Genomic DNA, 25,382 nt, shown 5'->3' with positions numbered 1-25,382 from the left:
GTAGTGACCGGAAGCGTCACAAGGTGGGTTTTTTCCCTTATGGGGTTGGGATGCTGTAGCATACAACGGAGAAAGAATATTTTCAACAGAGGACTCTTCCCTCATAAAATCACTCATCAGGATTATTTTTTTCTTTTTTCGACTCTTTAAAGTAAGTGAGTTCAAAAAAAAAGTAAAAAATTCAGTTTATCGGAATATATTCAGACATCTACTTTTTTCTCTCATTTCTGCATCTCATTAATGATTTAACCCAAAAATAATTGGAATTTTTGGGTCATCGGTTACTACAAAATCCTACTGAAGGTTGAATTAAATTTTTAAAAAGAAAAAACAACTTGATAAAATTGAGGAGAAAAATGATGTATGAGATAGTTTACAATAAACCTGAAGATATAATTTACATCAGGTCCATAACCTTCTTTTTTTTTTTAATGAGTTTTATGTGGTTTGGTTGTATGCTATTAAACTAAGTATAAACACTCAACCCGTTTGAAACAAAAACAAAGCTCTAAAAATGTTTTATTGTTTAAATTTAACAAGTTCAACATTTTATTTTTTATCCCATCAGATGTTCTCGGGTATGAATAATAATTTGCATTATCACAGTATTTGAATTAAATTAAAAAAAAAAAGACTTATTGATATTCACAATGACTAATTTACACGATATTGATGTTTAAGGTGTTTAAATTAATTTTTACAACAGTAAAAACTGTTTTCCTGTTAAACAGAAAGACTAATAAAATTTAAAAATATTTTAAATAAAACATTTCACCGGTAAATGTAATTTTAAAAATTCTCAGTGAATGAAAAGGATAAATTTTAAACTCTGTGTAAACGCTGGGATAACTTTATAATGTGCGCCTGCAGGATATCGAGCTTCAGCTTTAGCCGAAGAAAACCCAAGTGGTCATAATCTCGAGCAGGCGTAAACTGTATAGATTTCATTAAGGGTTACGGGACATGCTAATGTATAGGGACGGTAGTCCACCCTACCCTCTAAATGGTCGGATAATGATTGTAACACCATCGGGGCTCCTCGCCCCATCAAAGCGGAGGGTATTATCCCAGGCTTCGTAACCACCTGGGACAAGACCCCCGCACTAGGACATGACAGACTTGCGAAAGCAAGTCTTGTATACAGCATTATTTGGTCCGTCACGCTGGAAAGAGGAAGAGCCTCTATTTTTAACTGGGTGCATAGGGGTGTCTCCCTTCGGATATGCTCCTTTACAAGTACAGGACCACCTCGGCCGATGTCGCCGGCGTAGTGGCTGAATTTACCCTCCTGGATCTTCTCGTTCGGATAAGGGAGAAAATGTACAAAGAAGCGAGTAAGGTGGTTGCGGCGGCATGGCTTGTCCGCAGGTGACAGGAAAGTTGGGATCAGTTCATGAAGCGCTAATGGAACTAAAGGCTAAACCCGAACCTCCAGATATGTTTGGAGGTTGATATGTCAGCCAGATATGTCTGGAAAACATAGCATATCATCCAGCTTGTTCCGGAAATATCGGTATGGTCATTACTGCGTGATGCCCGGGACAGGCGCAGACTGATATAACTCATTTAATTAAGTTATTCTGTTAACTAAAATGCAATATATATCTGAAATTAATTTGTAAATTATCGAAAAATAATTAAATTTATTATACATTATTTAATTTAATATTTACTAAGAAAATAATTAAGTTAAATACATAAATAAAATTAAATATTAAAAATAAATATTTGAAACGACCAGCAAAAAGTAACTGAATTTTGAATTTAATATCGGACGATGTAATAAAAAAAAAAAAAAAAATTGAATTGTTCGTAAAAGCATTATAAAGCAATCGGGTTTGCCGTTCAAACACGAAAACCAAATCCGGTAAAATTTGATTATCTGAGTTCACAGACAGTCTTTTCTATGATAATTTCATTATTCTGGTGAAAAATGTACGTGTTATTTTGGGCTTTATTCCAATACTCTTAGTCTGTGCCGAGACCTGTTGCGTCTCTTTCACTACACCCTAAATAAATCATCATGCTTCGTTCATTTTTTTGAATTTTCAAAACCTCATCATCTCCACCCGCTCCTGTATCACTCAGCGAAGCCTGTTTATCTCACACATCAACGTTCTTTCATAAAATAATAACAATAATATATGTCCCTTCTATACAATTTATAGCTTTAACATAGAAATTATTTAGTAAAGATTTATGATTTTCTGTTCAGTTTATTCAAATTTAAGATCTGATTTTTTATTATAACAAAAGTTTTTATTTCGCATATTTTAATATTTTAAAATTATTATTACTTAATTTAACTGAAATTTTAAACTTTAAAAAATTGTTTTTACCATCAAAATATAGAATAAAGTAAAATTTAAAGAATAATATGATAAAACTAACAATAAAGAATAACCCAGAAATTCACAAAATTTTGCGGGTAATAGAATTTACGATTAAAAACTTAAACCCAAAATATTGAACACCGTTATTCTCAATGCGTCATCGGTATCCGCTGCATCGTCGATGGTTCAATGTATACATCAGTTACGATATTGGACCTAAGTGTAAATTTATCGTTCTTATAAGACAGATATTTTCTTCTTCTGAACTTAAGGAAGTTGTTATATTATGCTCGCACAGACAACACAATGAGCCAGATCAATCGTGAATTATGATTATTATTACAGTTTTACATAAAGATATAAAAAAAAATGTATTTGAATAAAAGTACTCTCGTAACAAAATAAAAAAGTGGGATTGATTTTGATTTTTCTACTGTACGTATACACCAAAAACTATTTGGAAATTTAATCACCTGAAGTCAAGCTACATTCTTTTAAAGTGTAACAAAAGTTTTAATTGAAATTAATAATAAATAACTACGCATATATTTTAAAATTACTAAAAATATCTATAAAGTGTTATATAAGATAGTGAACTGAGTTGACTACGTTTGACTCGTTACTCAAAATAACAGCTTAGTATTTATTATCACTAATAACCATCGAAATAAACTTATAAAAAATGGATTTTTGGTACAGGATAAAGTTACAATCCTACAACAATTTACTCTTCAGCTTTATTACATTCTGAGGTATTTTAATGGCCATTTAAACCGGCCGTCAATCGTTAAGCACTTACGTTCTAATCCTTGAGATGGCTTCGTTTGTAGTCGTTAACACGTTTTTTTCTCCTTAACTAAATCAGCATTCATAGCATAAAATAATTTACTATTTTAGACTATTACAATTTTTTTTCCATCTTAACTTTAAAAAAATAATCTTTTATAACTCGGTTAACAAAACTGTATTTTAAATCAAATACTTAGCACTTCACATTTTCAAGTATCGTTCTTTGAAGAGGTTGACAGAATTACATTATTTCGTTGCTTCCGTAGGGTGTAAGGTACATAAGTCTAAAGATTATGAAAACTTTTGCTTATTTTGAGATTTGTTTTTTATTTTGTGATATACTACTTATCTTGCGATAATGCAAGTAATTTTTAGAGAAAGATTTTCTTGTTTTTATTTTTTTTTAAATTCATTCTATTTATTTCTAAAATTTATTAAACATAAATGAACACTTTTTATTTCTTAAATATTCTATATTCATTTAGATCTATAAGTAACCTAAAACATTTGCTGAATTAAAGTGGGTGGGGGGGGAGTTAAACACCGAACTACTTTAAAAATTGTGTCATATTATGAACGTTATAGTCTTTCTCAATTTCTACAAGCCGTAACAGTTAATCTAAAAAAACTTAAAATATAAAACTACTTCAGAAAATAGATTTTACTTCAATGAAATGTTTTAAATTGGAATGAAATTGAAAAAATCAGTAGTGGCCTCTTGCAATATCTTAACCTGAGAAATGTTTAACGAATTAAAAATCTGTAAATAAAACCCCCTTCAATATCTGTACAAGAGGGTTCAGGAACTCATGTCCACCAAAGAAAATATGTACATATATTTTCAAACAGCGGTATTACAAATTTCACAATTTTCAGAGGAAATAAAAATTAATTTTTGCATCAAGTATCCTACTTCAAGAACAATTAAGTTCAGCGGGAATCATGAGTCAGCCAAAAGACTCTAATAACTGAATTAAAATACCACTAAAAGAAAAGAGTCTCCTCTGTTTATTATTATTATTATTCTGAAACAGCCTTTTCCTTCCGTTTTTAATTAGAATAGGTTTTACTTTACCTACCATAAATACAAAAAAAAACATAAGAAAATTTAAACATGAAATCCATTTCAGCTCTGAAATGGGTTGTTTACGTAACTAGAACATCTAGGTTTCATTTTACCAGTTTTTTTTGAGAAGAGTACTTTTCTTCTGGTTTAAGTATCGTATCCATTTAACATGGGCCATAAGTCAGTCACATAAAAGCATAGCCACTCTCAACAGTAACCAGCCTACCCGTGTTCTAGGCTTATCAAAAGTAATTAGAAGTTAAGAAATGTTTTGTTACCTTTTTAATTATTAAAAAGATTATCCTTTTTATCGTCAATATGGAAGATCCAAAATTTATAGATAAAAAAAATTGTAATTTTTTTTTTGTATCTCAGTCTGTTTATCTACAATCGGTTCCAAAAAGGAACCATAGTAAATAAAATTACAATAAGCACTTGAGGGTTTTCCAATGAATCCTCTCAATAAAATAGATTTACATAAGACAAAATAGTTCATAATTCATTTGCATAAATGCACTTGCACAGATTTACCACATAAAATGTACAAACAATAAAAAAAAACAAACACCTAACAAACAAAGAAATTAAATAACATTACAAGATAAATAAAGAGGCGGCTTCGGTTATAGCTGGAGTACCGCCCATAGATTTACAAGCGCAAATGAGAGCTTCAATAGTGAATGGAGGGGACAGAAAGGAGGCAATTAACGGTTTCTACATGGCTTGGCGTGACAGATGGCGAGATTCGGACAAAGAAAGGTGGACCTATGGGCTCATACGAGACGTCAGGAACTGGGTGCAGCTAAAGCATGGTAACACAGGCTACGAATTCACACAATTCCTGTCTGGACATGGATGTTTTCGGGACTACCTGTACAGGATGGGCAGATGCCATACAAGTCGCTGTCACGATTGTGGCGGACTAGATACAGCAGAGCATGTAGTGTTTTTTTGCCCTAGATGGTGCAAATTCCGCGTAGTGCTCGAGGATCAGGGTGTGGAGGGGGCCAACAATATAATCGAGGTAATGCTCAGCAATAGCAACAAGTGGGAGTGTCTCGACTACGATCACATCAATGATACGAGAGAAGGCCTATGAAGAGAGGCGACGGCAGGCTGAGTAGATGCGAATCTATGGAGACTTGGAGTTCGACGACGGGTGATCAAGGGAGGCCAGCTTCTTGGGGTGGGCGGCGGGGGCTCTTCGCAGTCGTCACTCGTCGATCGCCCCCTGGGGACGCCCGGATTCGGATAGTAGAGTGCCTGGTTGATCATGCAGGGGCTGTACATACCATATGGCTTAGATCCGACCCATGCATGGTAGGAGGGGAGGTTTTTTAGCGGGTGAGAGCCCCGCACTGCCGTCAGTGCGGGCCTGATAGAGGCTGGCAGAGCTTTTTCCTCCCCTACGGAAAGAAAGAAAAAAAAAACAGATAAAGTAAAAGAAAAACAAAACATAATTAACTAATGAAAGGAAATTAAGCTCTTCTTGAAGGCATAGAGAAAATTCTCATAACTTAAGGGATGTCGTCCCAACCTAAGCGTCACTCAGACTCCCCCAGTTTCAGCATGTGGAAGCGTTTGAGTCGTCGAACACCCTCATTCAACACTATATAATTCACATGATTACCTAGTCATTGTTTGTAACTTGAACTGAATCGTTTGATTTCCTCGCGGACATAAGGCAATTCCAGACAGTTATGAGTTTCTTCGTTCCGTTCTAACCACGGTGCCTCTGTAATGAATCTCGCCAACTTATTTTGGAAACGTTGTGTACGGCTCAATGTTGCTCTTTCTCGTCGTACCTTACAGATGTATACCATATATTCAAATGGGTTTTAGAATGACATTGTATATTAAAGGTTTGTAAGTCAGCGATAATTGTGAATTTCTGCTTAGCAACCAATAAAGCTCCTTAAACCTGATATTTAGTTGTTTTCTCTTCTCTTTCACATGGTTCATACATAACAAGCGACGATGAAGGTGGAACCGAGGTACTGTACGTACTCGGTCAGAATGCGGCATGAAAACACCGTCTACGTTAACTAGGGAACAGTCAACCACTCCTTAATACAAAAGTAGCATGACTTGCTCTATTGTATTTACTTTACTAGCCACTCGCAAATCAGGTCTAATGCCGATTGAAGCTTCTCAGAGACCACATGAGGCTCTTCATCAACATCCAGGATCGCTGAATCATCAGCAAGTGAGGCGATGGTTACATGGTCCGAAGCCGAAAGGTTTGCAGTGAAAATTGAGTACAGGAGTGGTCCCTAAACAGAGCCCTGAGGAACTCCCGTCTAATGTCAAAGAATCCGTACAGGTTGAACATGACCTGAGAAAAACGCCCATCGAGGTAGTTCGGCAAGACTAAATAGAAAGATTGACGAAGTCTGTGTTTTAGCATATGAAGTAGTCCAGGCAGGCATCTTGTCAAAGGCCTGCTGAACATCCAAGAAGGCCACTCTGTAGAACCTTTTTTCTCTCAGATATTTGGTGAGGACATTCACAGACCTATGCGTCTGTTTAACAGTAGAATTTACACTTCTGAAACAAAATTGATAATAGGGAATAATAGTTTATCGTTCTAAGGTTGGTTTCTAAGAAACAGCTTTTCAAACAATTTCGATAGAAGGCTTATCGGTTTGTAGGAAGACACATCCTTTGAAGGTTTACCTGATTTCGGAATCATCACAATTTGAAACATCTTCCACTCCGATGGGAAGCACGACTTCCGAAGGATGTCATTGACAATTTGTGTTGTGCACTTAATTGGTTGTACGGGAGCATAACTAGCATTTTATGTGTAATCAAGCCACAGATTGGATTTTCCTTTGAGGGTTTCTCCTGCTTGAATACCTGCAGTACCTTTGTCGTTGAATAGGGCCTAATCGGAAGCTTAGAGGCATTGGAACGTCAAAGAAGTCAATTGTTTCCTGTTCATTAGCATCCTCTCCGTCATCTGGAAGAGATGTCTTACTTTGAAACGCAGCAAATAGCTCGGCTTTTTGCCCATCTCTCCTAACCCAGACCCATCAGAAGATTTCAATGGAGGGATTATTGGTGTAGGTCGCTGAAAATTCCTCGCAACTTTTCATAATATGTATCCATCTCTATCCAAGTGAGAAAGATGCTCAAGATAGTATTTGAAAGTTTCATTCCTAATGGCCTTTTGAGGGATGTTTTGTTTTCAAATTGTTATTAATCAGGTTCATCAGCGCTCTTGGATAGTCAGTGGCTCCCATTACCTCAAATCTCTTCTCAGGTGCGATCGCCAGACTCCTTCCTGCATGATCGAGAACAAATAACTTGTGCAATCGATGTCATCAGAACATTTTAATGAGACAGGTACGATCAGCTCCTCTTCAATCAAGGTTCGATATCAGTCCCAATCTGTCTTGTTGTGAAGGATAGGTGATTTTTTCTTTCTTATCACTGGCATACACAAGATGAGCATAAAAGGCGAGTGATTGGATGTTGAGTCGTACCTATTCTTAATCGAGGTGCGTCGAGTTGATACGGCTGAAATGATGTAAAAGTCTAGTAAGTCCGATATGTTCGTGAGATCGGATGATTAGTATGTAGGTTGTAAACCTGAGATTAAGTTGAAGTGCAATTTGGCAATACAACTCATCAAGTTCTTTCTAGAATGGCTGCAAGTAGAGAGCCCCATAGAGGTTGCGTTTAAATTTCCCCTGCGATAAATCTGGAACCTAAAGTTGCAAAGTACTCTAATTTATCTTTGATCGCATGGCGAGGAGGACAGTAGATCGCAGAGAATCTAATAGGTCCCAACCAGTCCAGGATTTTAAACGAGGTAGCCTGAATTTGATCCGTTCTGAATCTATGGAGGTGGCGATGTCTTAAGGAACTTTTAATAAGCACCGCAGTACATCCATGTGCGGTACCATGCGGATGATTTGTCATAACTGCAGAGTATCCTTGAAGCCGAAGATAATTCCGATCACTGAAGTGTTTCTCCGAGATAAGGATGACAAGGATTCTGTTAGTACCACAGCCTCTACCTTCTCTCACCAATTTTTTAGACCATTAATATTCCACGTAACAATTTTTAGAAATCTAGCCATCAGCAGATTTTTTGGCGATCACTTGGGTGAGTAAACCTATTAGGCTTCCTCCTATTTGTTGGACAAGGAAAATTGTGTTGCAGTACAACTTCTCTAGTTTATCCCCAGAATTCCTATAGTTACGCCCAATTGCCGCAGCATATGATCGGCGGAGACTATTGTATTTGATACCAACATTCCTCACCGCTCTTCGTCTTCGTGAAGGGAAATTAGCAGTACTTGAGTCAAAGTAAGATGAGCCCTTTGTTTCTGTCTCCTTTCTAAGATTTCCCTATACATTCTGCAACCCTTGTAGTTGACTGGGTGGTCGGACTGATAGAGTGTACAAATGGCGGGAGTGTTTTTGTTGTTCCTTGCGCAATCCGTGGTCCTGTAGCCCTCCGCACACTTGACACAGCGGATCGGTTTGCATGAAGTTGTTCTTTGTGTGGCCGAATTGCTGGCAACGCGTGCATTGCACCAGACCAGGGATTTCTCGGTGTTTCATCAATAACATTGCAGTTAATGATGTATTTTAAGCTAAAAATACCTCTATTATTCTCTTGAGTTTCACAAAGTAAGTTGATTTGGGATCTTCTGTTGTCCTACGACGGGTATTCACTATGTTCCGCATCCTATGCCCATGTCCCTCAATTTCCTTGGTTATTTCCACTGGAACTGAGTAATGCAGATTCCTGATCACCACCCGAAAGGCTTTAAAATGTTTATAAATTTCTTGTATACTCCAACGTCCTTTGAGGTAACACCAAGTTGCTTTGCACCGACCAGCCACACACTATAATCATCCTTACTTACCACAGTTTAAGTGGTTCATAAAGTCGTATTACGTCAGCGATCTCATACAGGACGATTCACAGGAGTCTGATAGTGATGTGGCCAGCATTAACACTTTTATCCTTCATCGGAAGGTTATGAAATCTATTCGACTGATGACAAGTCATCAGAGGCATTGTTCAGAGTTTGTGGCACCCTAGGTTTACAAGGTACAGTCACAACCTGCCACGGACTCTCGGTTGAGAGTCCATAACTTCACCTTCATTATCAATTTCCTAATCCTCGGCTAAAGTGGTAACACTGTAATTTCTAATCGGCCTCCTGCGAGAATTTCTGGGGTCCCTGCTTGAAGACGCCAGAGACTCATGTTTTCGAGAGGTCTGTAAATAGGTCGGATTATTACTTGTCTAATTAACTGATATATTTTCTCCCAATAATTGAAAGGACGAGAAGGGATTTTAAAAACTGTCAAGCATTCATAATAGTACTCCACCAGACGACCATAATAAAAAAAACCAAGAGGACACCTGGAAGCACATGACACTACCCTTAAAATACTTATCTATTTGTTGTTTCTTTAATATTCCTGAATTTTAGTCTGATACAAGGTAATTAATTATAGAATACATTTCTACTTTTCAAGTTTAATTGTACATATTGAAAAAAACATAATCAGAAAGAACCTCAACTCAAGTACGATTTTCTAGGTTCGTCGAAGATAGAGTAAAAAATGATAAAAGTATGATTGAACACATCATACTTAAATCTTATCAGATTATCAATGAATAAGAAGTTCAAAGAACTTTTAAGAAGTTCAAAGTAAAAGTAGTAGTCAAAAGATAGAATACCTGCAAAGGATTCTGGGGAACTAACTTTATCCTTCCGAAAATGGAAGGAAACATTTTATGAATGATTTACTATGGAATTAAGGTATAGAAAAATACTTCAAGCTAAGGAACAGTACAAGTAATCGTATAGAAGGTAAATTTCATTGTTTCAAGACACAATAATACGATAATAAATCTACACACGCACGCGCACACACACACACACACATACAGAGAGGGAGTGAGAGAGAGAGAGAGAGAGAGAGAGAGAGAGAGAGATTGCCGCGAACATATATAGAAAACAAAAATCTTTTATCATTGAAATAATATACTAAAAAATAAATTTAACAGTCAATTAAAAACAAAACACTCACCTACGTATAGCATACTTGATAGTTGACCAAGACGATCTCTTGTATTTACAGTAAAATTGTGACTCGTCTCTAGAGAAAGACTCTGACCGAATCTTGATCTTATGTTGGAAGCAAGTAGTGTGTCCAATACATAAGTTTGTCCAGAAAGTTGAACTCCACCGGCTACAATTCGCAATTCGCCCATACCATTCTGAAATCATAAAAAAAAAGATATATAATTTAAATTTGTATTTTTTTACAAATATGAAATGTTAATAAAAAACAAGTAAATAAAGTAAAATCAGTTAATACTACGAGATGTTTTATTATAAGTGCGTATAACTTAGTGTTAGCAATAAAGGAAATGCAAGAAGTAACAGTGCAAAAAGCGCTCTACTGAAAGTAAAAAAATATAGTGTATGCAAATATCAACAAAGTTGTAGTGTAATATAAGTAGTACGATTGGTTTATTTTTTAAAGGAATTCCTGAGTAACAAGTACTGCTCTTTGATTCGTTATAGGTTGCACAACTGGAAATTACTCGTAGTACATTAATACAAATTTAATATATATATATATATATATATATATATATATATATATACATATTTAAATTTAAAAATTTACAATATATAGATTTTAAATCACCTTTTGTTGATAGAAATCACTTTAATTACTAGATAATATTTTAAAGGTGTCTTATAATTTTGATAAAAAACCTATTGTCGATTACCTTATAAGGTACTAGTTACTACAAGAAATTATGACTTCCTTTTATGGATAAGTTTCTGATAATTTAATGTATAAGAACACTTCTGATAAGTGAATGATCAGTCCAGAAAAGTCACTGAGAAACCGATACAAACATCTGACAGCTACTAATTTTCGAAAAGTTATAAGTAAAATAGATCCATTTTTCCAGAAAGATTATTAATTATTAAAGCAAATAATTCATAAAGAATATATTTTTCGTAAATGATAATAGAAATTTTTGAGATTAAAATGCTGGCTGAAATATTCAATTTAAAATCCTTTATGAAAATTGGTTGAATTTTTCCATGTTGGTCGATGTATAGAAAAAAAATAGTTATAAATCATACATAATCTTAATACAACTCATAAAAAAGAATTGCATGTCAAGAAAATTAATGAGTGGATAACAATTACGAGGAAACAATTTGAATTTGTTTTTTTCATAAAATATCAGCAGTTCGGAGATTTCTCCAAAATATTGAATCCATAAAACACAGAATAAAACAAATATCTTTTTTTTAAACCCGATCACGAAAATCCCTACTTCAGTGTAATATTACTTATAAACATGCTTATCAGCAAATGATAATTATTTATTTTTCAATAAAAAAGACATTGTGCAATTAGCTAATTTGTTAAAACTTAGGATAATGTATAACGAACCTTTGTGTTGGGTTGAAGAAAACATCTTTCAGCATTTTAAAATTACACGTACTTAATTTCTATGAGGTCACGTCTGTTTACATGGATGTAATTGAGTGCTATTAACTGAATGTTTAAGGAAAAGAGATTATTTTAATACGCTTTAATAGATGGATATCTGGGTTCTTCTACAAGAGCTTGATTAATAATGAATTTTGATATATCTCTAAATTTGTTAGTCGTACTCGTATTTTTTATATCTTAGTGTAATTTCTACTCTGTCGTAAGGTTTTTAAGATCGTTACGTAATGTTTAGCCTGTGACGTATTAAGATGCTCCGGTAAGCATTTCTGCTGAAAATGTTAAAATATTGCAGGTTAGATGAGTCGTATGTTCCCCAAAGTTTTAGCCCGTACGTCCAGGGCGCTTTAATATTACTTTATACATATATGTTATAACTTTATTTTCCAAGGAGAACTATGATTTATTACCAAATAGGCAAACAACTGACGCAGTTTCATTCCATGTAATTTTCGTCTCATTTATGTATGTTTCTACTATGCGAATCGTCTATCCAGATGCACGCATAAATATTTCATTTGTTTTATCTGCAGAGAAAGTTTACATTCAGTGTTAAAGTGGGAAATGTTTCTTCTCTTTTTAAAGGAAAATTTATGAAGCATTATCTTCAATATTAATAATTAATTTCAATTACGCCTTGTAGAAAAATATAATTCTTTACAAAAATTAATTATTACGTACTTACTGTCTAATATTATTTTCCTTTCTCTTTTCTTCATGTTAAGCGATTTTGCAGAGATCTCTGTGTCATCAGAATATATGAACTTATATATACGTATGATTAAAACATATTTAAAAAATTACTATAGAGAGAGGTATAATTACCGTCTTAGTCTTTCATATATTCTGACAAAGGATAAATTTCTACGAAAACACTTAAGGGGTGAATAATACAGAAAGGAAAAATGATACTAAGCAATAATAATTAACAATAATGGCAATAATATTAATAACAATAATAATAAACTTTTGTAACAAATTATCTTCAATGATTTTAATCATCTACTTTTAATACCATTCTTAGGTGTTATTAACTTGAAATTCCAGGTTTTCTGAGAGTATTATCTCTCTTGTTAGTATTGTCAATATCTAATTTGACATACAAACATGGATAATAATAATAAATTAGTAATTAATATTCTGCAAAGCACAACTGAAAATAAAAGATAAAATATAATAAGTATATTTTAAATCAATCTTAATCTTATGCGGAATACCCAAGTAGCAAATTTTATTGTAACCCTGATTAACATTAAAAAGTCCGGCTTGGTAAACATTCTGTTTCTAACTCATTTCGGAAAGTGTTAAAAATCATATGCACTTGTACTACTGTAGAATCGGAAAAAAAGTCAGAAACTGGTTTTTTTCTCGTACCAAAGCTTGCAGACTGTTGCTGATATCAGTTCTTTTTGAAAAGTTTTGATATGACAATAGCAGTAGACTGACTGGCCAGTATGAACAAGCTTGTATCAGTTCCATTCTAACAATTTTGCAACTTTCTAGTGCGTGCGTATGCGTCATTGAGCATCTGGATCCTTCCAGACAGTAAATCGTAAAAGACAAATACGCAAAGATTTTTTCATAAAATTATCCGTTTCATAAAATTTACCTATGCTTTTTTTATAAGTGATGAAGGAGAAATGTCGTAGAAGGCAACCAACTTCAATTTTTCACGTTTTCCTCTTTGTAACTACGTCTGTTTCAGACTGTTATCCTAAACTATAGATCATGATTTGGATTTTAAATTAAAAAAATATACAAAGCTTTTATAAAAACCGTTTCAAGGATTCAGGGTATGGGCCCCCACATAGAAATAAAAAAAAAAAAACTAACTTATATCAACATGTGTCCAGAAACGCTTAGTTAACTAGTTATCCACCATTTTATAGTTTTAACATAAAAGTTTATTTTTCAGGAATTGTTAATCAATCATATCGAGCTAAAAATTTCGTATTCGGCTAGGGTACTTAGATTTTTACTTATATACAAATAATGATTCTGATTTATTGACCCATTTCAAAATGGCGGCCATGTAAATTTTTTGATTGTTAATATCGTTGCAACCGCTGGTGTATTTAAATGTTATTACAAAAGATTTTAACCGTTTTATAACAAAAAAAGATACCTTATTTATTCAGATCTGTTCATAGCTAATAAAATTATGGCAAAAATTCTTGAAGTGAATCCACCAGTTTTCATTTCGTTCGGAATAAAATTAAATAACTCAACACGAACTAAACTGGAATAATTTTATTAATGTTATCATGCAATAGATTATAATAATTTTAATAATAAATAATATTAATATAGAAAAATAATTTGCATTACATCTTTTTCGTTTAATGAACAGCACTGACTATTAAACAGTTTTTTAAATTAAAATTTATTTAACAATAAATTATCGTATCAGATATAAAACATTACTAAAAGAAACTACAGTAAATGTTAAAAATGGCGGCTCTCATACTAAATACGCGCATCCAGGCGTTTTTTCATTGACTGCCAGACTCTTTCAATGATGCCAAGTGTCTGATGAATCCTCTCAATTCTATTTACAATTCCTGTACACAATTATATTATGATTTCCATTGGGGTGTGGCATAAAATTGTATTTAAATGACCCCAAAAGAAAAGAAACAAGAGGATTGAAATCGGGAGATCATGCAGGCCGTACTACTGGGCCTCCTCGATTAATTAATAAATTTGTTTGGATATGTTTCTTTTAGATGATATCAAACTAGTAAACTGTAATGAACCGGAGCCCCATCCAGCATATACCACATTTTTTTGCATGTGTTTAGTGGCAAATGTTCGTGTAAAAGTGTAAGATCAGCTGTCAAGAAATATAAATAGCTTTCATTATTGTGCATTTCAGGTAAAAACCAGACAAATAAGTGGTCACCCAGAATTCCAGCCAGTACATTTACAGAAAACTGATATTGGTAACAGTTCTCTGAAGTGGCATGAAGGTTTTCAGCTGACCACATGTGTGTGTTGTGGGTGTTAAGACTGGCTTTGTAAATTTGGCTTTATCGGTAAAGAAAATATCATTAAAAATATTCAGATAGTCCATTGGAATAGCTGCACACGGTGATTGTAATCTCGAGGTAAAATAGCTTGTAATCGCTGATAGTGATGAGGCATGTAGTTGCTGCACATTCAAAACCTTCCAAACTGTAGCATTACTAACAGTGAACTCCAAGGACTGTAGTACTTTTTTCGGAATGGTTAGATATTTCATTTAACACACCCTCCTCGAATTCGGGTGTACATATTAAACGTGCTCGTCCTGATTTACCACGTTTTTCAGATTTTAAGCTTCCTACGTCTCTGAGCGTATATGAATGGATAAAAACATTGTATGAGGCGGTAATATTCGATTGGGAAAGCGTTCCTGATACTGCCGTTTTGCCTCAAGATCCGATTATTAAAATCCTATTGGACCGATTTCATTTGCTAAACAAGGAATAAATATAGGAATTGTATTATCTCTGTAAATGTGATATGCATTATAAATGAAATGTGGTAAGAGTTATAAAACAAATTTTTCTATTTCTTTTTTCTTAATATATGGAACGCTTAAACATTGTTTATTATAGGTTATGATACACCTATTGTCTATTACATATATTTAACAAGTATTTTTTTTTAAATTCTAAATAATAACAAATTTTAATAAATGTAGAGCCTTATCTTTCTTTGAATCAGTATCATTTTGTTAAAACAGTTTTATTTATATTACAGAAAGTTTTGTTTTTTGAGCGGAAGAAATTATATCTGCGAGACTCTTACCGTACGGTTTACAATTTCATTGAAATTTTTTTGGATATCACTGCGTTTTGTTAAATTCTTTTATTTTTTTTTTTATGAATTTCTGATTGTTATCTTACGGATTTATGATTAAAATTTATTGCCCTTCTAGATCAAACAAATATACATTTTTTGAATTTCTCAGCCAATTTATTTTGTAAGTCACATCATTCACTTCATACCATATTTTTCCTTTTTTAATAAATCTATTATAATGTTCTTCACGAATCGAAGATCCGTGATGTAATATTGCATTGCTTTGTAAGTGTAACCCTTGATTTTATCGTATCGTGGACACACTTATTATTTTATTATTAAATTACCTTTTCTTATTTTTCCATCAATTAGTTCAAATAGTTCTAATTGTAGAATAAATATTTTACCAATCGAATTTATTTCTATTTTATGAAACAAATCTTTGTTGTCATATTTGCAACATTTTCCTACTGTTCGTGTTTTTTGTATTTTATTAGAAGCTATAATCTCTTGTAAACTAATTCTTTTATTTTGTTTTTAATAAAGTGATGGGAATTAAAAAAATTCTTTCATCTTTACTTTCAGTTACACAAGAGCATTTACTATTAAAACAAGCTGTAGTATATTTTCTTTTCAGTTTTATTATTACAAGTACATTATAAAGCTTTTGTACGCTACCTAGTACATCAAGTACTGCTACTTAGCGGCGCGATTAGTAAACCCACCTTTTTGAAGAAAAATGACATATTCAAGTCCCGCGGTTCATCAAATGGAAGAAAAAACGTCTAACAAATTTCGAGATATTACTTGAAAGTATTCTTTATTACAAATCTAACTGAACTGAAATATAATGTTTTCATACTTATTTTTTTATTTTTTCTCCCATTTTAATTTCACTTTTACGATAGTAGTTCGTTCACTTCGCTGTTCCATCCAATTCTGAGGAATCATACCGGCGAAGTTCTAAAGAACTTTTTGATTCACTATAAAAAAATTATTCTGTTTTAAATTTATATTTTTTAATTAATATTTATCGTAGGTGAAAAATGTATAAATGGAAATACAGAATATTTATCAAATAAGATTCACAGTAGTTTAATTGTATACATTAATTTAGACCTTTTTACTTCCTTGTACGAAGTAAAGGAAGTGTTGTAATCGCGAAAAATGTCGGTTTTCAGATTTCAACGGAAATATCCATTTTGACCATCCCTGAATCCATTTTGACTAGTTTCGGCGTGACGTCTGTGCGTACGAATGTATGTATCTCGCATAACTCAAAAATGATTTGCCGCAAGATGTTGAAATTTTGGATTTAAGAGTGTTGTAACATCTAGTTGTGCACCTCCCCTTTTGACTGCAATCGACTGAACCAAAGTGTCAAAAAAAGCCCAGAATCCAAAACAATTTGGATTTTGGACTTTTTCTTAACTGCAGTAATAAGCCCTCATTGAGACCTTTTCAACGATGTTCCATAAGTGGTACTTATTTTCATTGGTTCCAGAGTTATAACCAAACAAAATCTTAATATATGAAATATTTGGATCAAGGAGAAGACCCATCGATTCGAATCAGAATTCATCTCCTTTTTTTTGTTAACTTTTTATTTTAATTTAAAAATATTAATTTATTAATAATTATTAACCCTTGATTGTAAAAAATATTTTACGATAAATAATAATTCAATAACAACCATAAAAAAAAAACTATGAAAGAATATCAGAAGTTGTTAGTGAAATAAAATTTTATGTACTTTTCATAAAACAAAAAAAAAGTCTATATGTAAATTTAATAGGCGTACAAGGAAGTCATCAATTTTTTGAGATATATTTCTTCATGTTATTTTTCTTTTTCTTGTATGTTTGTTTCTTTTTCATTTTTGATTATTCACCGAATAATCCAATAATAAAAACTGAATATTTTACGAACTTAACTTCTGTAATCATCATAGGAATTCACTAAACAGAATAGTTTAATTATTATTAACTTTTATTTATACGACACACCAGAAATCTGAACCTTTTGTTAATCAGCAACTCACGAATAATACGGATACGAATAATAATAATAATACTGTAAATACGAGTAATAAAGGGACTTTTACTCTATCCTAATATTTCATGTAAGATTGTTGAATTAATAATTGTATAAATATTTGATATTAATAAAAACTAATATTTCAGCGATTGTGCAACTGTTCACTTTATAAAAGAATTGGAGGATCGTATCTCATTTTCAAATCAAATAAGTTTAAATGAAGTGCAGCAAAAAATGTGTATATGTAATATAATAGGCGTACACGGAAGTCATGTAGTGTCCAGATCAGATTTTTTTAAGTTAGGCTTACGAAAGGAAAATTTTCAAAAAATTGGCTGTGTGATATGCTTTACCTATCTCAAATTGACAAAAAATTATCCATCTTAATCAGAAAAATATTTTTTTCTAAAGAATTTTCTTTCATTTCTATTTATTTGCAATAAAATACCTTTCCTTAACTTTTGAATTTTCGTAAAACAAGTACAATCTATTTATGAGGAAATTTTAATTGTAATATGCGATTTAAAAGATTCTACTTTACCTTAAAAGTGGTAAAAATAAAATTAATATTCTTAGGTTACCTATCAACGCAAAACATTTCATACCACTACATAATTTACGGCAAAATGCCAAAACTTTTAAACAATCATAAAACTAAACAGAACTCCGGATACTATTTTTGAGAAACAACTTCTTTTTTAAAATCCTTGAGATTCTTCTATTCTAAGAAAAGATCACTTATCGCGTGAATAAAATAACAAAATCAACTGTTAAAAAAAATATTATTATATACAAAACTGAACTGACATTCACATATTGTATAGAATATATCTGTAAGCATCGAAGTATGGCAATGTTAAGTGCAAAGTAGTAAAATAATTCATCCGGTATTGAATGCACGATTTTTATCTTTGATATTTAAATTTTAAGTAGGTTTAAAATTAAATACTATTGATGTATATCAGTTAAAAAATAGCGGTTAAATCCTAAAAATTGAATATATGTATTTTTAAATTTATTATAACTTCTTGGGTCTCGGAGATGAATGCCGCCATTGCATCAACTGCTGATTTGTTTAAACATTAATAAACAATACTGAAGGCTCATCTCCTGTCGTAATGTAAGCAGTTTATCTCTTTCATTTTGACAGCGTTACAAAAATGTTTGAACTGCAGCTAGACATTTCTCCTTAAATATTATCTTTAAATATTTTTGGCATTCTTCTAAAGCACAACTTTATATAACCCAGTTTTCCGTTAAAATTTCCTAAAATTACTGAACGTAAATCGTTTGGAAATTCATTTGATAATTATGAAACTAAATTGTCTGTTTCCCAAATACTTTCGTTCACTTTTTCCATCAAATGATAGACGGGTGACTGCTAAATCGGGAAGATTTGGCCTGCCTCTCGAAACAAATAACACCATTTCCGAACTTTATCTTCACGTTTAACATTTGGTCTATAAACACAGAAAATCTTTACTAAATTTAGCAGCAGATTTGATTTTCGATGTTAAGAAACGAATTGCTTCCTCAAATTTTGCGGGAGTATTTACTTTAGTTAATTATCCAGTCCGATTATTATTGCCAACTTATGATAACGACACAAATAAACGCCCTACCTTGTTTCTAAGATATAAATCGGCGGTAAAGGTTTAAATGGCCCTTACTACTTAATAAATTTTCCTCGTGTGTCTTTTTCATATAATACAACGTAATTAATGGAATTTTTCTGGTACTACTGCCATTACTGCATATTTGCTAAATTTAACAGAAAAATAAAAGTAGTGAGGTCTATAAACTGGTGGGAGGGATCTTAAAATCTTTCTTTCTTTTATCAAATCAACAAAGAGATGTTTTTGGCTAAATAAGAGGGGTCGAAAAGAAAATTATCTACTTTATGTATTAAATAAACGGAATATGCAATAAAATGACCAAGTTACATCGATATTTTCCGGATTAAGGAAGATCAATTATTGTATTGATTATTCGCAAATAGAGATACTGCCCTAGAAACATGTAGAGAACGAATAGAGGTAGAGCTTTTTATGGTAGGGTATAAACAGTTTACATGGTGTTAAAAATTACAGCAGTCCTAAAATACATGAGACTTCTTATTAATTAAACTTAGTAATTTAAAACAAACAGTAATGAATGGGTAGGAAATTAGAAATTTTTTAATGTTTTTTTTAATGAGAACTATTTACAAAAATTGAAGAGAATGTCCAGTTATTTTATCTAACAAGAATGGTTTCATGATAAATTAAATTTAATTAAGGAATAGTCCCTAATCGGGTTAATCGATTATATCTGCCTCAGTCGGAAGTTTACGAGAAACGTAAGAAAACAATGATGAAGGAAAAGAAACAAGGAATTATTGAAAATGTTGGAATTTTCAGAAATAAGGAAGTATTTAAAAAAATAAATAAATGCTGTAGATCGAGAAGACTGAAGTAGGAATTCTTGATCAATCTGAAAGTATACGCAATACCATTGATAACAATAAATTAAATGAATTATTTTACATTAAGTTTTATTTCTTTCCGAATAGGTTTTACAGTAGTTTCTACGAGACTTAATTTATACGGGATACAAACAATCTGAATTCCGACATCCGGATAAGTCAGATCTATCGTGAACTGAAATCGCTTTTCGTTGTGAAAGGAGTACTTTTCTTCCAGACTGACTATAAAAGAATCCAGAATAATAGGCAATATTGCAAACAACATGACCAAAAATCTAACATATTAATTTAATGTAACTCATCATAAGTATTGTGAATAATTATTTTATAATATTTAAAATATTTGCAAACCTTTTTTTACTGCCCCAGATTTTAAATATCATTAAGAGTACGTCTCAGAATAAACAAAAAATAATTATTATTCACATAAAATATATAGAAAATTAAAAAGAAATATACGGAAAGTAATTAGTGAACATTTTAATGTTAATATTTATAGAATAAAATTTCTAAACACAATGCGCAGTATTTTGAAATGCACCTATTATTAATGAGAAGGTACCATCAATTATTGTTTGTATACCGCTATTTATATCGCTAAATAAACGGTCTGAATATATAAACATTTTTTTTAAAAGGTAAGAATAAACGAAAAAAGAATCAGAAACGCCAACAAAAAAAGAAATAATGACCTGCCTGTGAATTTCCGAGCGACTTTGTACAATAAATATTGTTTGCGTTTACAAATGCCGGTTAGCAGAGGAAACGAAGCGGTAGGCGATGGTAAGCAGTGCGGTTGAAGGCTGCTAAGTGTTCGCACACCTACGACCACCCTTAATAATCCCTGGGGCACAGAGAATGAAGGGAAGTGAGTTCGGTTTCCTACTTCTCTAGGGCAAAAATTAATGAGGAACTTGAGATGCAAGTTTATTGTTAGTAAGCTATGAATTTTTTCTCTATGTGAAAAACAATTAAGAGAAAATTTCTATTCTCTAATCTCACCGTCACCGAGTCATTTTCATTAATCATAATCAAAGAATTCTTATTATTAAAAATTATTTCTTCAACGGTAAAAATAAAGGAAAAACATAGACCTGCATAATCGTAAGAAAATACATATTTGTTAACAATGTCTTACTACATTTTAAAAATAGGAATATATTTTTCATACGTTATTAATATTTATAATAAACCTAATAAATGAATCGATTCGTACTTTTATCTGCTAATTACTTGAACCTAAGTGTATTGGTAACTAATTAAGATGTAAATATCGTTATCATTAATTCATTTAAGTTAAATGAAATTGTATGTTTCAATTGCATGTTTATTTAAACTGGATACACATACAATTGAAACAGTTTTTTTACAAGAATTTAATCGAAATTCTGTATTTTACTGAACTTTAAATTTTCAACTAATTAAATGAATAATTCTTTTGGTTTCATTCAGGTACAACATATTAATAACAATAATAATTGCTTTACTATTTATAAAAAAATGTTATATTTTACATTGTCACAATAAAATAATTTCCAAAGTGCACAAAAACAATATACTCGTAATTTATTTTAAAACGATAAATAATAAATTTTACATTAAACAGCAGTAAAATAAAAATCCCTTCCGGCACGCCGGAAAACGGAGGTAGATTCATCGGTGCTATGTAGGGGATAAAAAAAATGTCCACCTTAAAGCTAAGCAAATCTTCAAATTTATTCAATACGACAATGGTTGCATGTGAAAAAAAGCTTCACATGTTTAGCATATGACAAGCCCCATCTTACAATTCCAGCAATATTTTGATCAAGCCTTGTCGTAAGGGTTGGTCATATCAAAAATTATTTCAGACAAAAGTTTTAGGCAATTATTAGAGGATTAACGACCACTTTAAACCGATTAGATGTCAAAAAACTTTACTTAGATAAGTTTTAAGCCCTTATTCAAAGAATATTCGAATAAACGAATTCGATATTTTACTTAATAAGAAAGTTATAGCAATATTTTGTTTTTTCCGAAAAAGCCCCCTCATTTCCACCCCCATGGTCCGATTTTACCCATTAACGAACTCTACCGAGATTTTGGGTCGTTATATTTTATCTATCAATTTGAAATTGATTGGTGGAAAATTACGGCAGCTATCGTTTCCTCAAGAAAGTAAATATATATATATATATGTGTGTGTGTGTGTATAAAAACTTTTCAAATGACAGTGGTTTTGGGGTCTGGGGGACGTGAAACGCGAAGGTATGTCGAAATTTTCCGGAAGTAGAATCATGATACCTATTACAATAGCTAGCTTTCTTATGAAATCTATCTAATAGACTGACATTTAGTGCATATAGAAGACAAAAACATAAATAAATAATAATAGCAATTCAGTGAAATGACAAACAACTTTACATTTAACGATTATGGATTAATACAGTTTTTCTTTGAGAAACTCAGGGCGCATGTACAAAATTATACTTTGAAGTTAAAAAAAAAAAAAATGTATAAATAAGCAATATAATTAATTTCATTCTTTTAATAGCATTTAATTATGATAATTAATATTAATCAAGTAATTCTGACATTTCTATGGCCGGCCTATACGTGAGAAGTACGTATCACGAACGGTCAATTGTTATTGGCTATATCCTGAAAGAAAGGTTACTTAAATAAGAAAGAGAGGGCTTTATCTTAGACATAAAAAAGGCTTTTTGCTCATGTAATGGAAAGTTGATATAGCTTACATGTATACCAAATGGCTGCATCCAAGATTTTAAATCCACTTCCGTTTCATCTTACACCTTACGACTTTAAGACATGAACATACGTTAACACTGATGGAAGTATGTCTTTGATATATCGACTTATACGTTTCTCTTCTAAAACTGATGAAATTTAATTTAGTCTCCATCTAAATAAGATGATAATACATTTATTTAAAAACCAAGAAAAAATAACAGAGTAAACCGCCTAAAACAAATATTAAAAAAAAATATTTTCTTATGTTAAACATGAGAAAATATTAAATTCATTTTTATGATTAGGAGTTCCCTTTATTTTAACACAATTTTTAGTATATGTGCATTAAATTAACTCCGTATTTTCTATATATGTGCATTAAATTAACTCCTAAAATATTTTAATTCGTCATTAGGTGAAACGGGAGTTACCATTCTACTTAGGTCGCTTGGGTTTAATTAAGAGAATGTATCATAATGGTAACTTAAGATTGTATAGACATGGCTGAAATTTGGCTTACAATCTGTTCTGAGAGAGTATAATTTTACTGAGACATTTATTAAACCATTTCGGTTATTTTATTTACATAATATATTCATATAACGTCACAAACAAGCCTTAACACTACATAATTCTTCATAAATCATCACTATCTGATAAACTCTAACGCTAATAATTTATGACATTAACAAAAATTGGTCAATTTCCAGTTTTCATATTACATGATTATTCAATATTCTTTCTCATAATTACTACATGCTGTTGTAAATTTTACTATATTAACTTCATCCTTAATTTTTTTGGCATACAATTAAATAATTTAAACCTATAGGAATATAATGATACTTGTGCTGCTACTTTTTCCGTTCTTTCAATCCTCAAATCTGTTTTATTCGTGAAGAATAACTGCTAACATTTTCGATAAATGTGATATCTATCAATAAGGTAGTATAATTTAAAAATAAAAATTCTCTAAAAGTAATATTGTCAGTAAGTATTAAAGTTAGTAAAATAAAGGGTTTTCTCTCTTATTTGGAGAAAAAAATACCAATAAATCTCACACATATTTCATCTGTAATAATATTAAAAGTTAAAAAGCTGACAATACAATACTGTAACCTTCAAAAAAGTGTACTACTAAAACTACTGAGTTAAAGATAAAAAATATCTATGCACATAAAAATAAAAGTGTTCCTCTTTGGGCGTCACTTTTGAATGGCTTACAACCTCTTTTTTTTATTAAAGTTCAACGTTGAAATTTGGTTATAATTCGCTCAGTTTATGAAGTATTTAAAAAATATGCTAAACTTGCTTCCCGTTTTGATCAGAAATAGAAGTTTTCTAAAATCGTTCTTGTGTATCAGTTAGATAAAAAATTAAAAATATATTTTAATCATTAATTAGGTTTTCGTTAAAAAAATATTTCAATAAATTGGCGCTTGTCGAGAAAATGAAATATTTATTGTGAAATAAGAAGTAGAGGAAAAACAAATGATTTCTGAAGGCAGTATTTTCTGGACTGGTTATAACTACAGAGGCTTCATGAATACTTGATCATTCTTCACAACTTTTTTTTAATTTTCTTAAAATGAAATACAAAAAAAATCACTGGCAAAACGGAGAAATTTTAAAAATTTACATGTTCAAAAATAAAAATTTCTCAAACCATTGTAACAACGTCGAACTATTATTAATTTATTTAATTTTTAATATATGATTTTTGTTTCGTGAAAATATTCTTCAATGTTTCAGTTTTACTTATTTTAAATAACTTTTAATTTAGGTTTTCAAATTCATACATTTTTTAATTTAAAAAATATATTATTTTTATGTTTTTAATAAATGACAACACGTAGAAGGTCCTATATAAAAAATTAGGTATTTTTTTGCCTTTATAACAGTCCAACATAATAAAAGTTTTATTTACTTATAACTATTGTAAATTATATACGGTGAGACTCATATACCGGCCAACCCTACGGTACTTGGCCTACAAACAATAATGATAGTTGTCTTTCTTCCTTGGAACCTTTTTTTTTTTTTTTTGCAGATACATCTAGAAAGAGATTTCAGGAGATATACGCCTGAAATCCTATTTGACATATTAAAAAAAAAAATTTCAACATGAATCTAATTTCAATCAGTTACATTGTGTGCAGCAAGAATCATTGATGTTTAATTTTTGAAAATCAGCATAATCTAATCATTCGACTTTTAGGGAACTTACAATAAATTGCTCTATGATACTTTTATAAATTTTCTCATCCTGTCGAATGGAAGGATGTGAAAATAAATTTAAACACATCAAAGAATAACTGCTAACATTTTTGATAAATGTGATATCTCTTAGAATACAAACATGCCCACAGCACTTCTTTTGTAGCAGTACAATTAAGAACATCAGGTTGTGCACAACTCAATTTTCCAGAATCGGTTTGAAATTATGTACACCTGAACTTAAGTAATTATACTAAAAATAATGGCTGGTTGGACATTAATTACTTCAAACTAGATTAACTTAAATTTTGTTCAACATTATTTTAAACATTAGTTATTTTTAATTTTCAATGAATATCAGAATTGTTTTCTATAAAGCTTGCATTACTTTATTTTAATTAGAACAAAAGTATTCGTTAGAGCCAATAACAAAATGTTTCGT

At 31.5% G+C, this 25,382-nt stretch overlaps 1 protein-coding gene across 2 annotated transcripts in view; it reads right to left on the bottom strand.

Annotated features, from left to right (window-relative positions):
* The window catches only part of Scgdelta (sarcoglycan delta), a 105,767-nt gene that overhangs the window by 17,242 nt on the left and 63,143 nt on the right, over positions 1-25,382 (bottom strand). For both annotated transcript variants that reach the window (XM_075357871.1, XM_075357872.1), the window contains one exon: positions 10,252-10,441. In XM_075357871.1, the coding sequence (XP_075213986.1) occupies positions 10,252-10,441 (190 nt within the window). The remainder of the gene's footprint in view (positions 1-10,251; positions 10,442-25,382) is intronic.

This window comes from Lycorma delicatula, chromosome 2, assembly GCF_047948215.1.
Source record: "Lycorma delicatula isolate Av1 chromosome 2, ASM4794821v1, whole genome shotgun sequence".
Classification (NCBI taxonomy): domain Eukaryota; kingdom Metazoa; phylum Arthropoda; class Insecta; order Hemiptera; family Fulgoridae; genus Lycorma; species Lycorma delicatula.
Note: the sequence above shows the minus strand (reverse complement) of the source record. Positions and strands in the feature narration are given on the sequence as shown.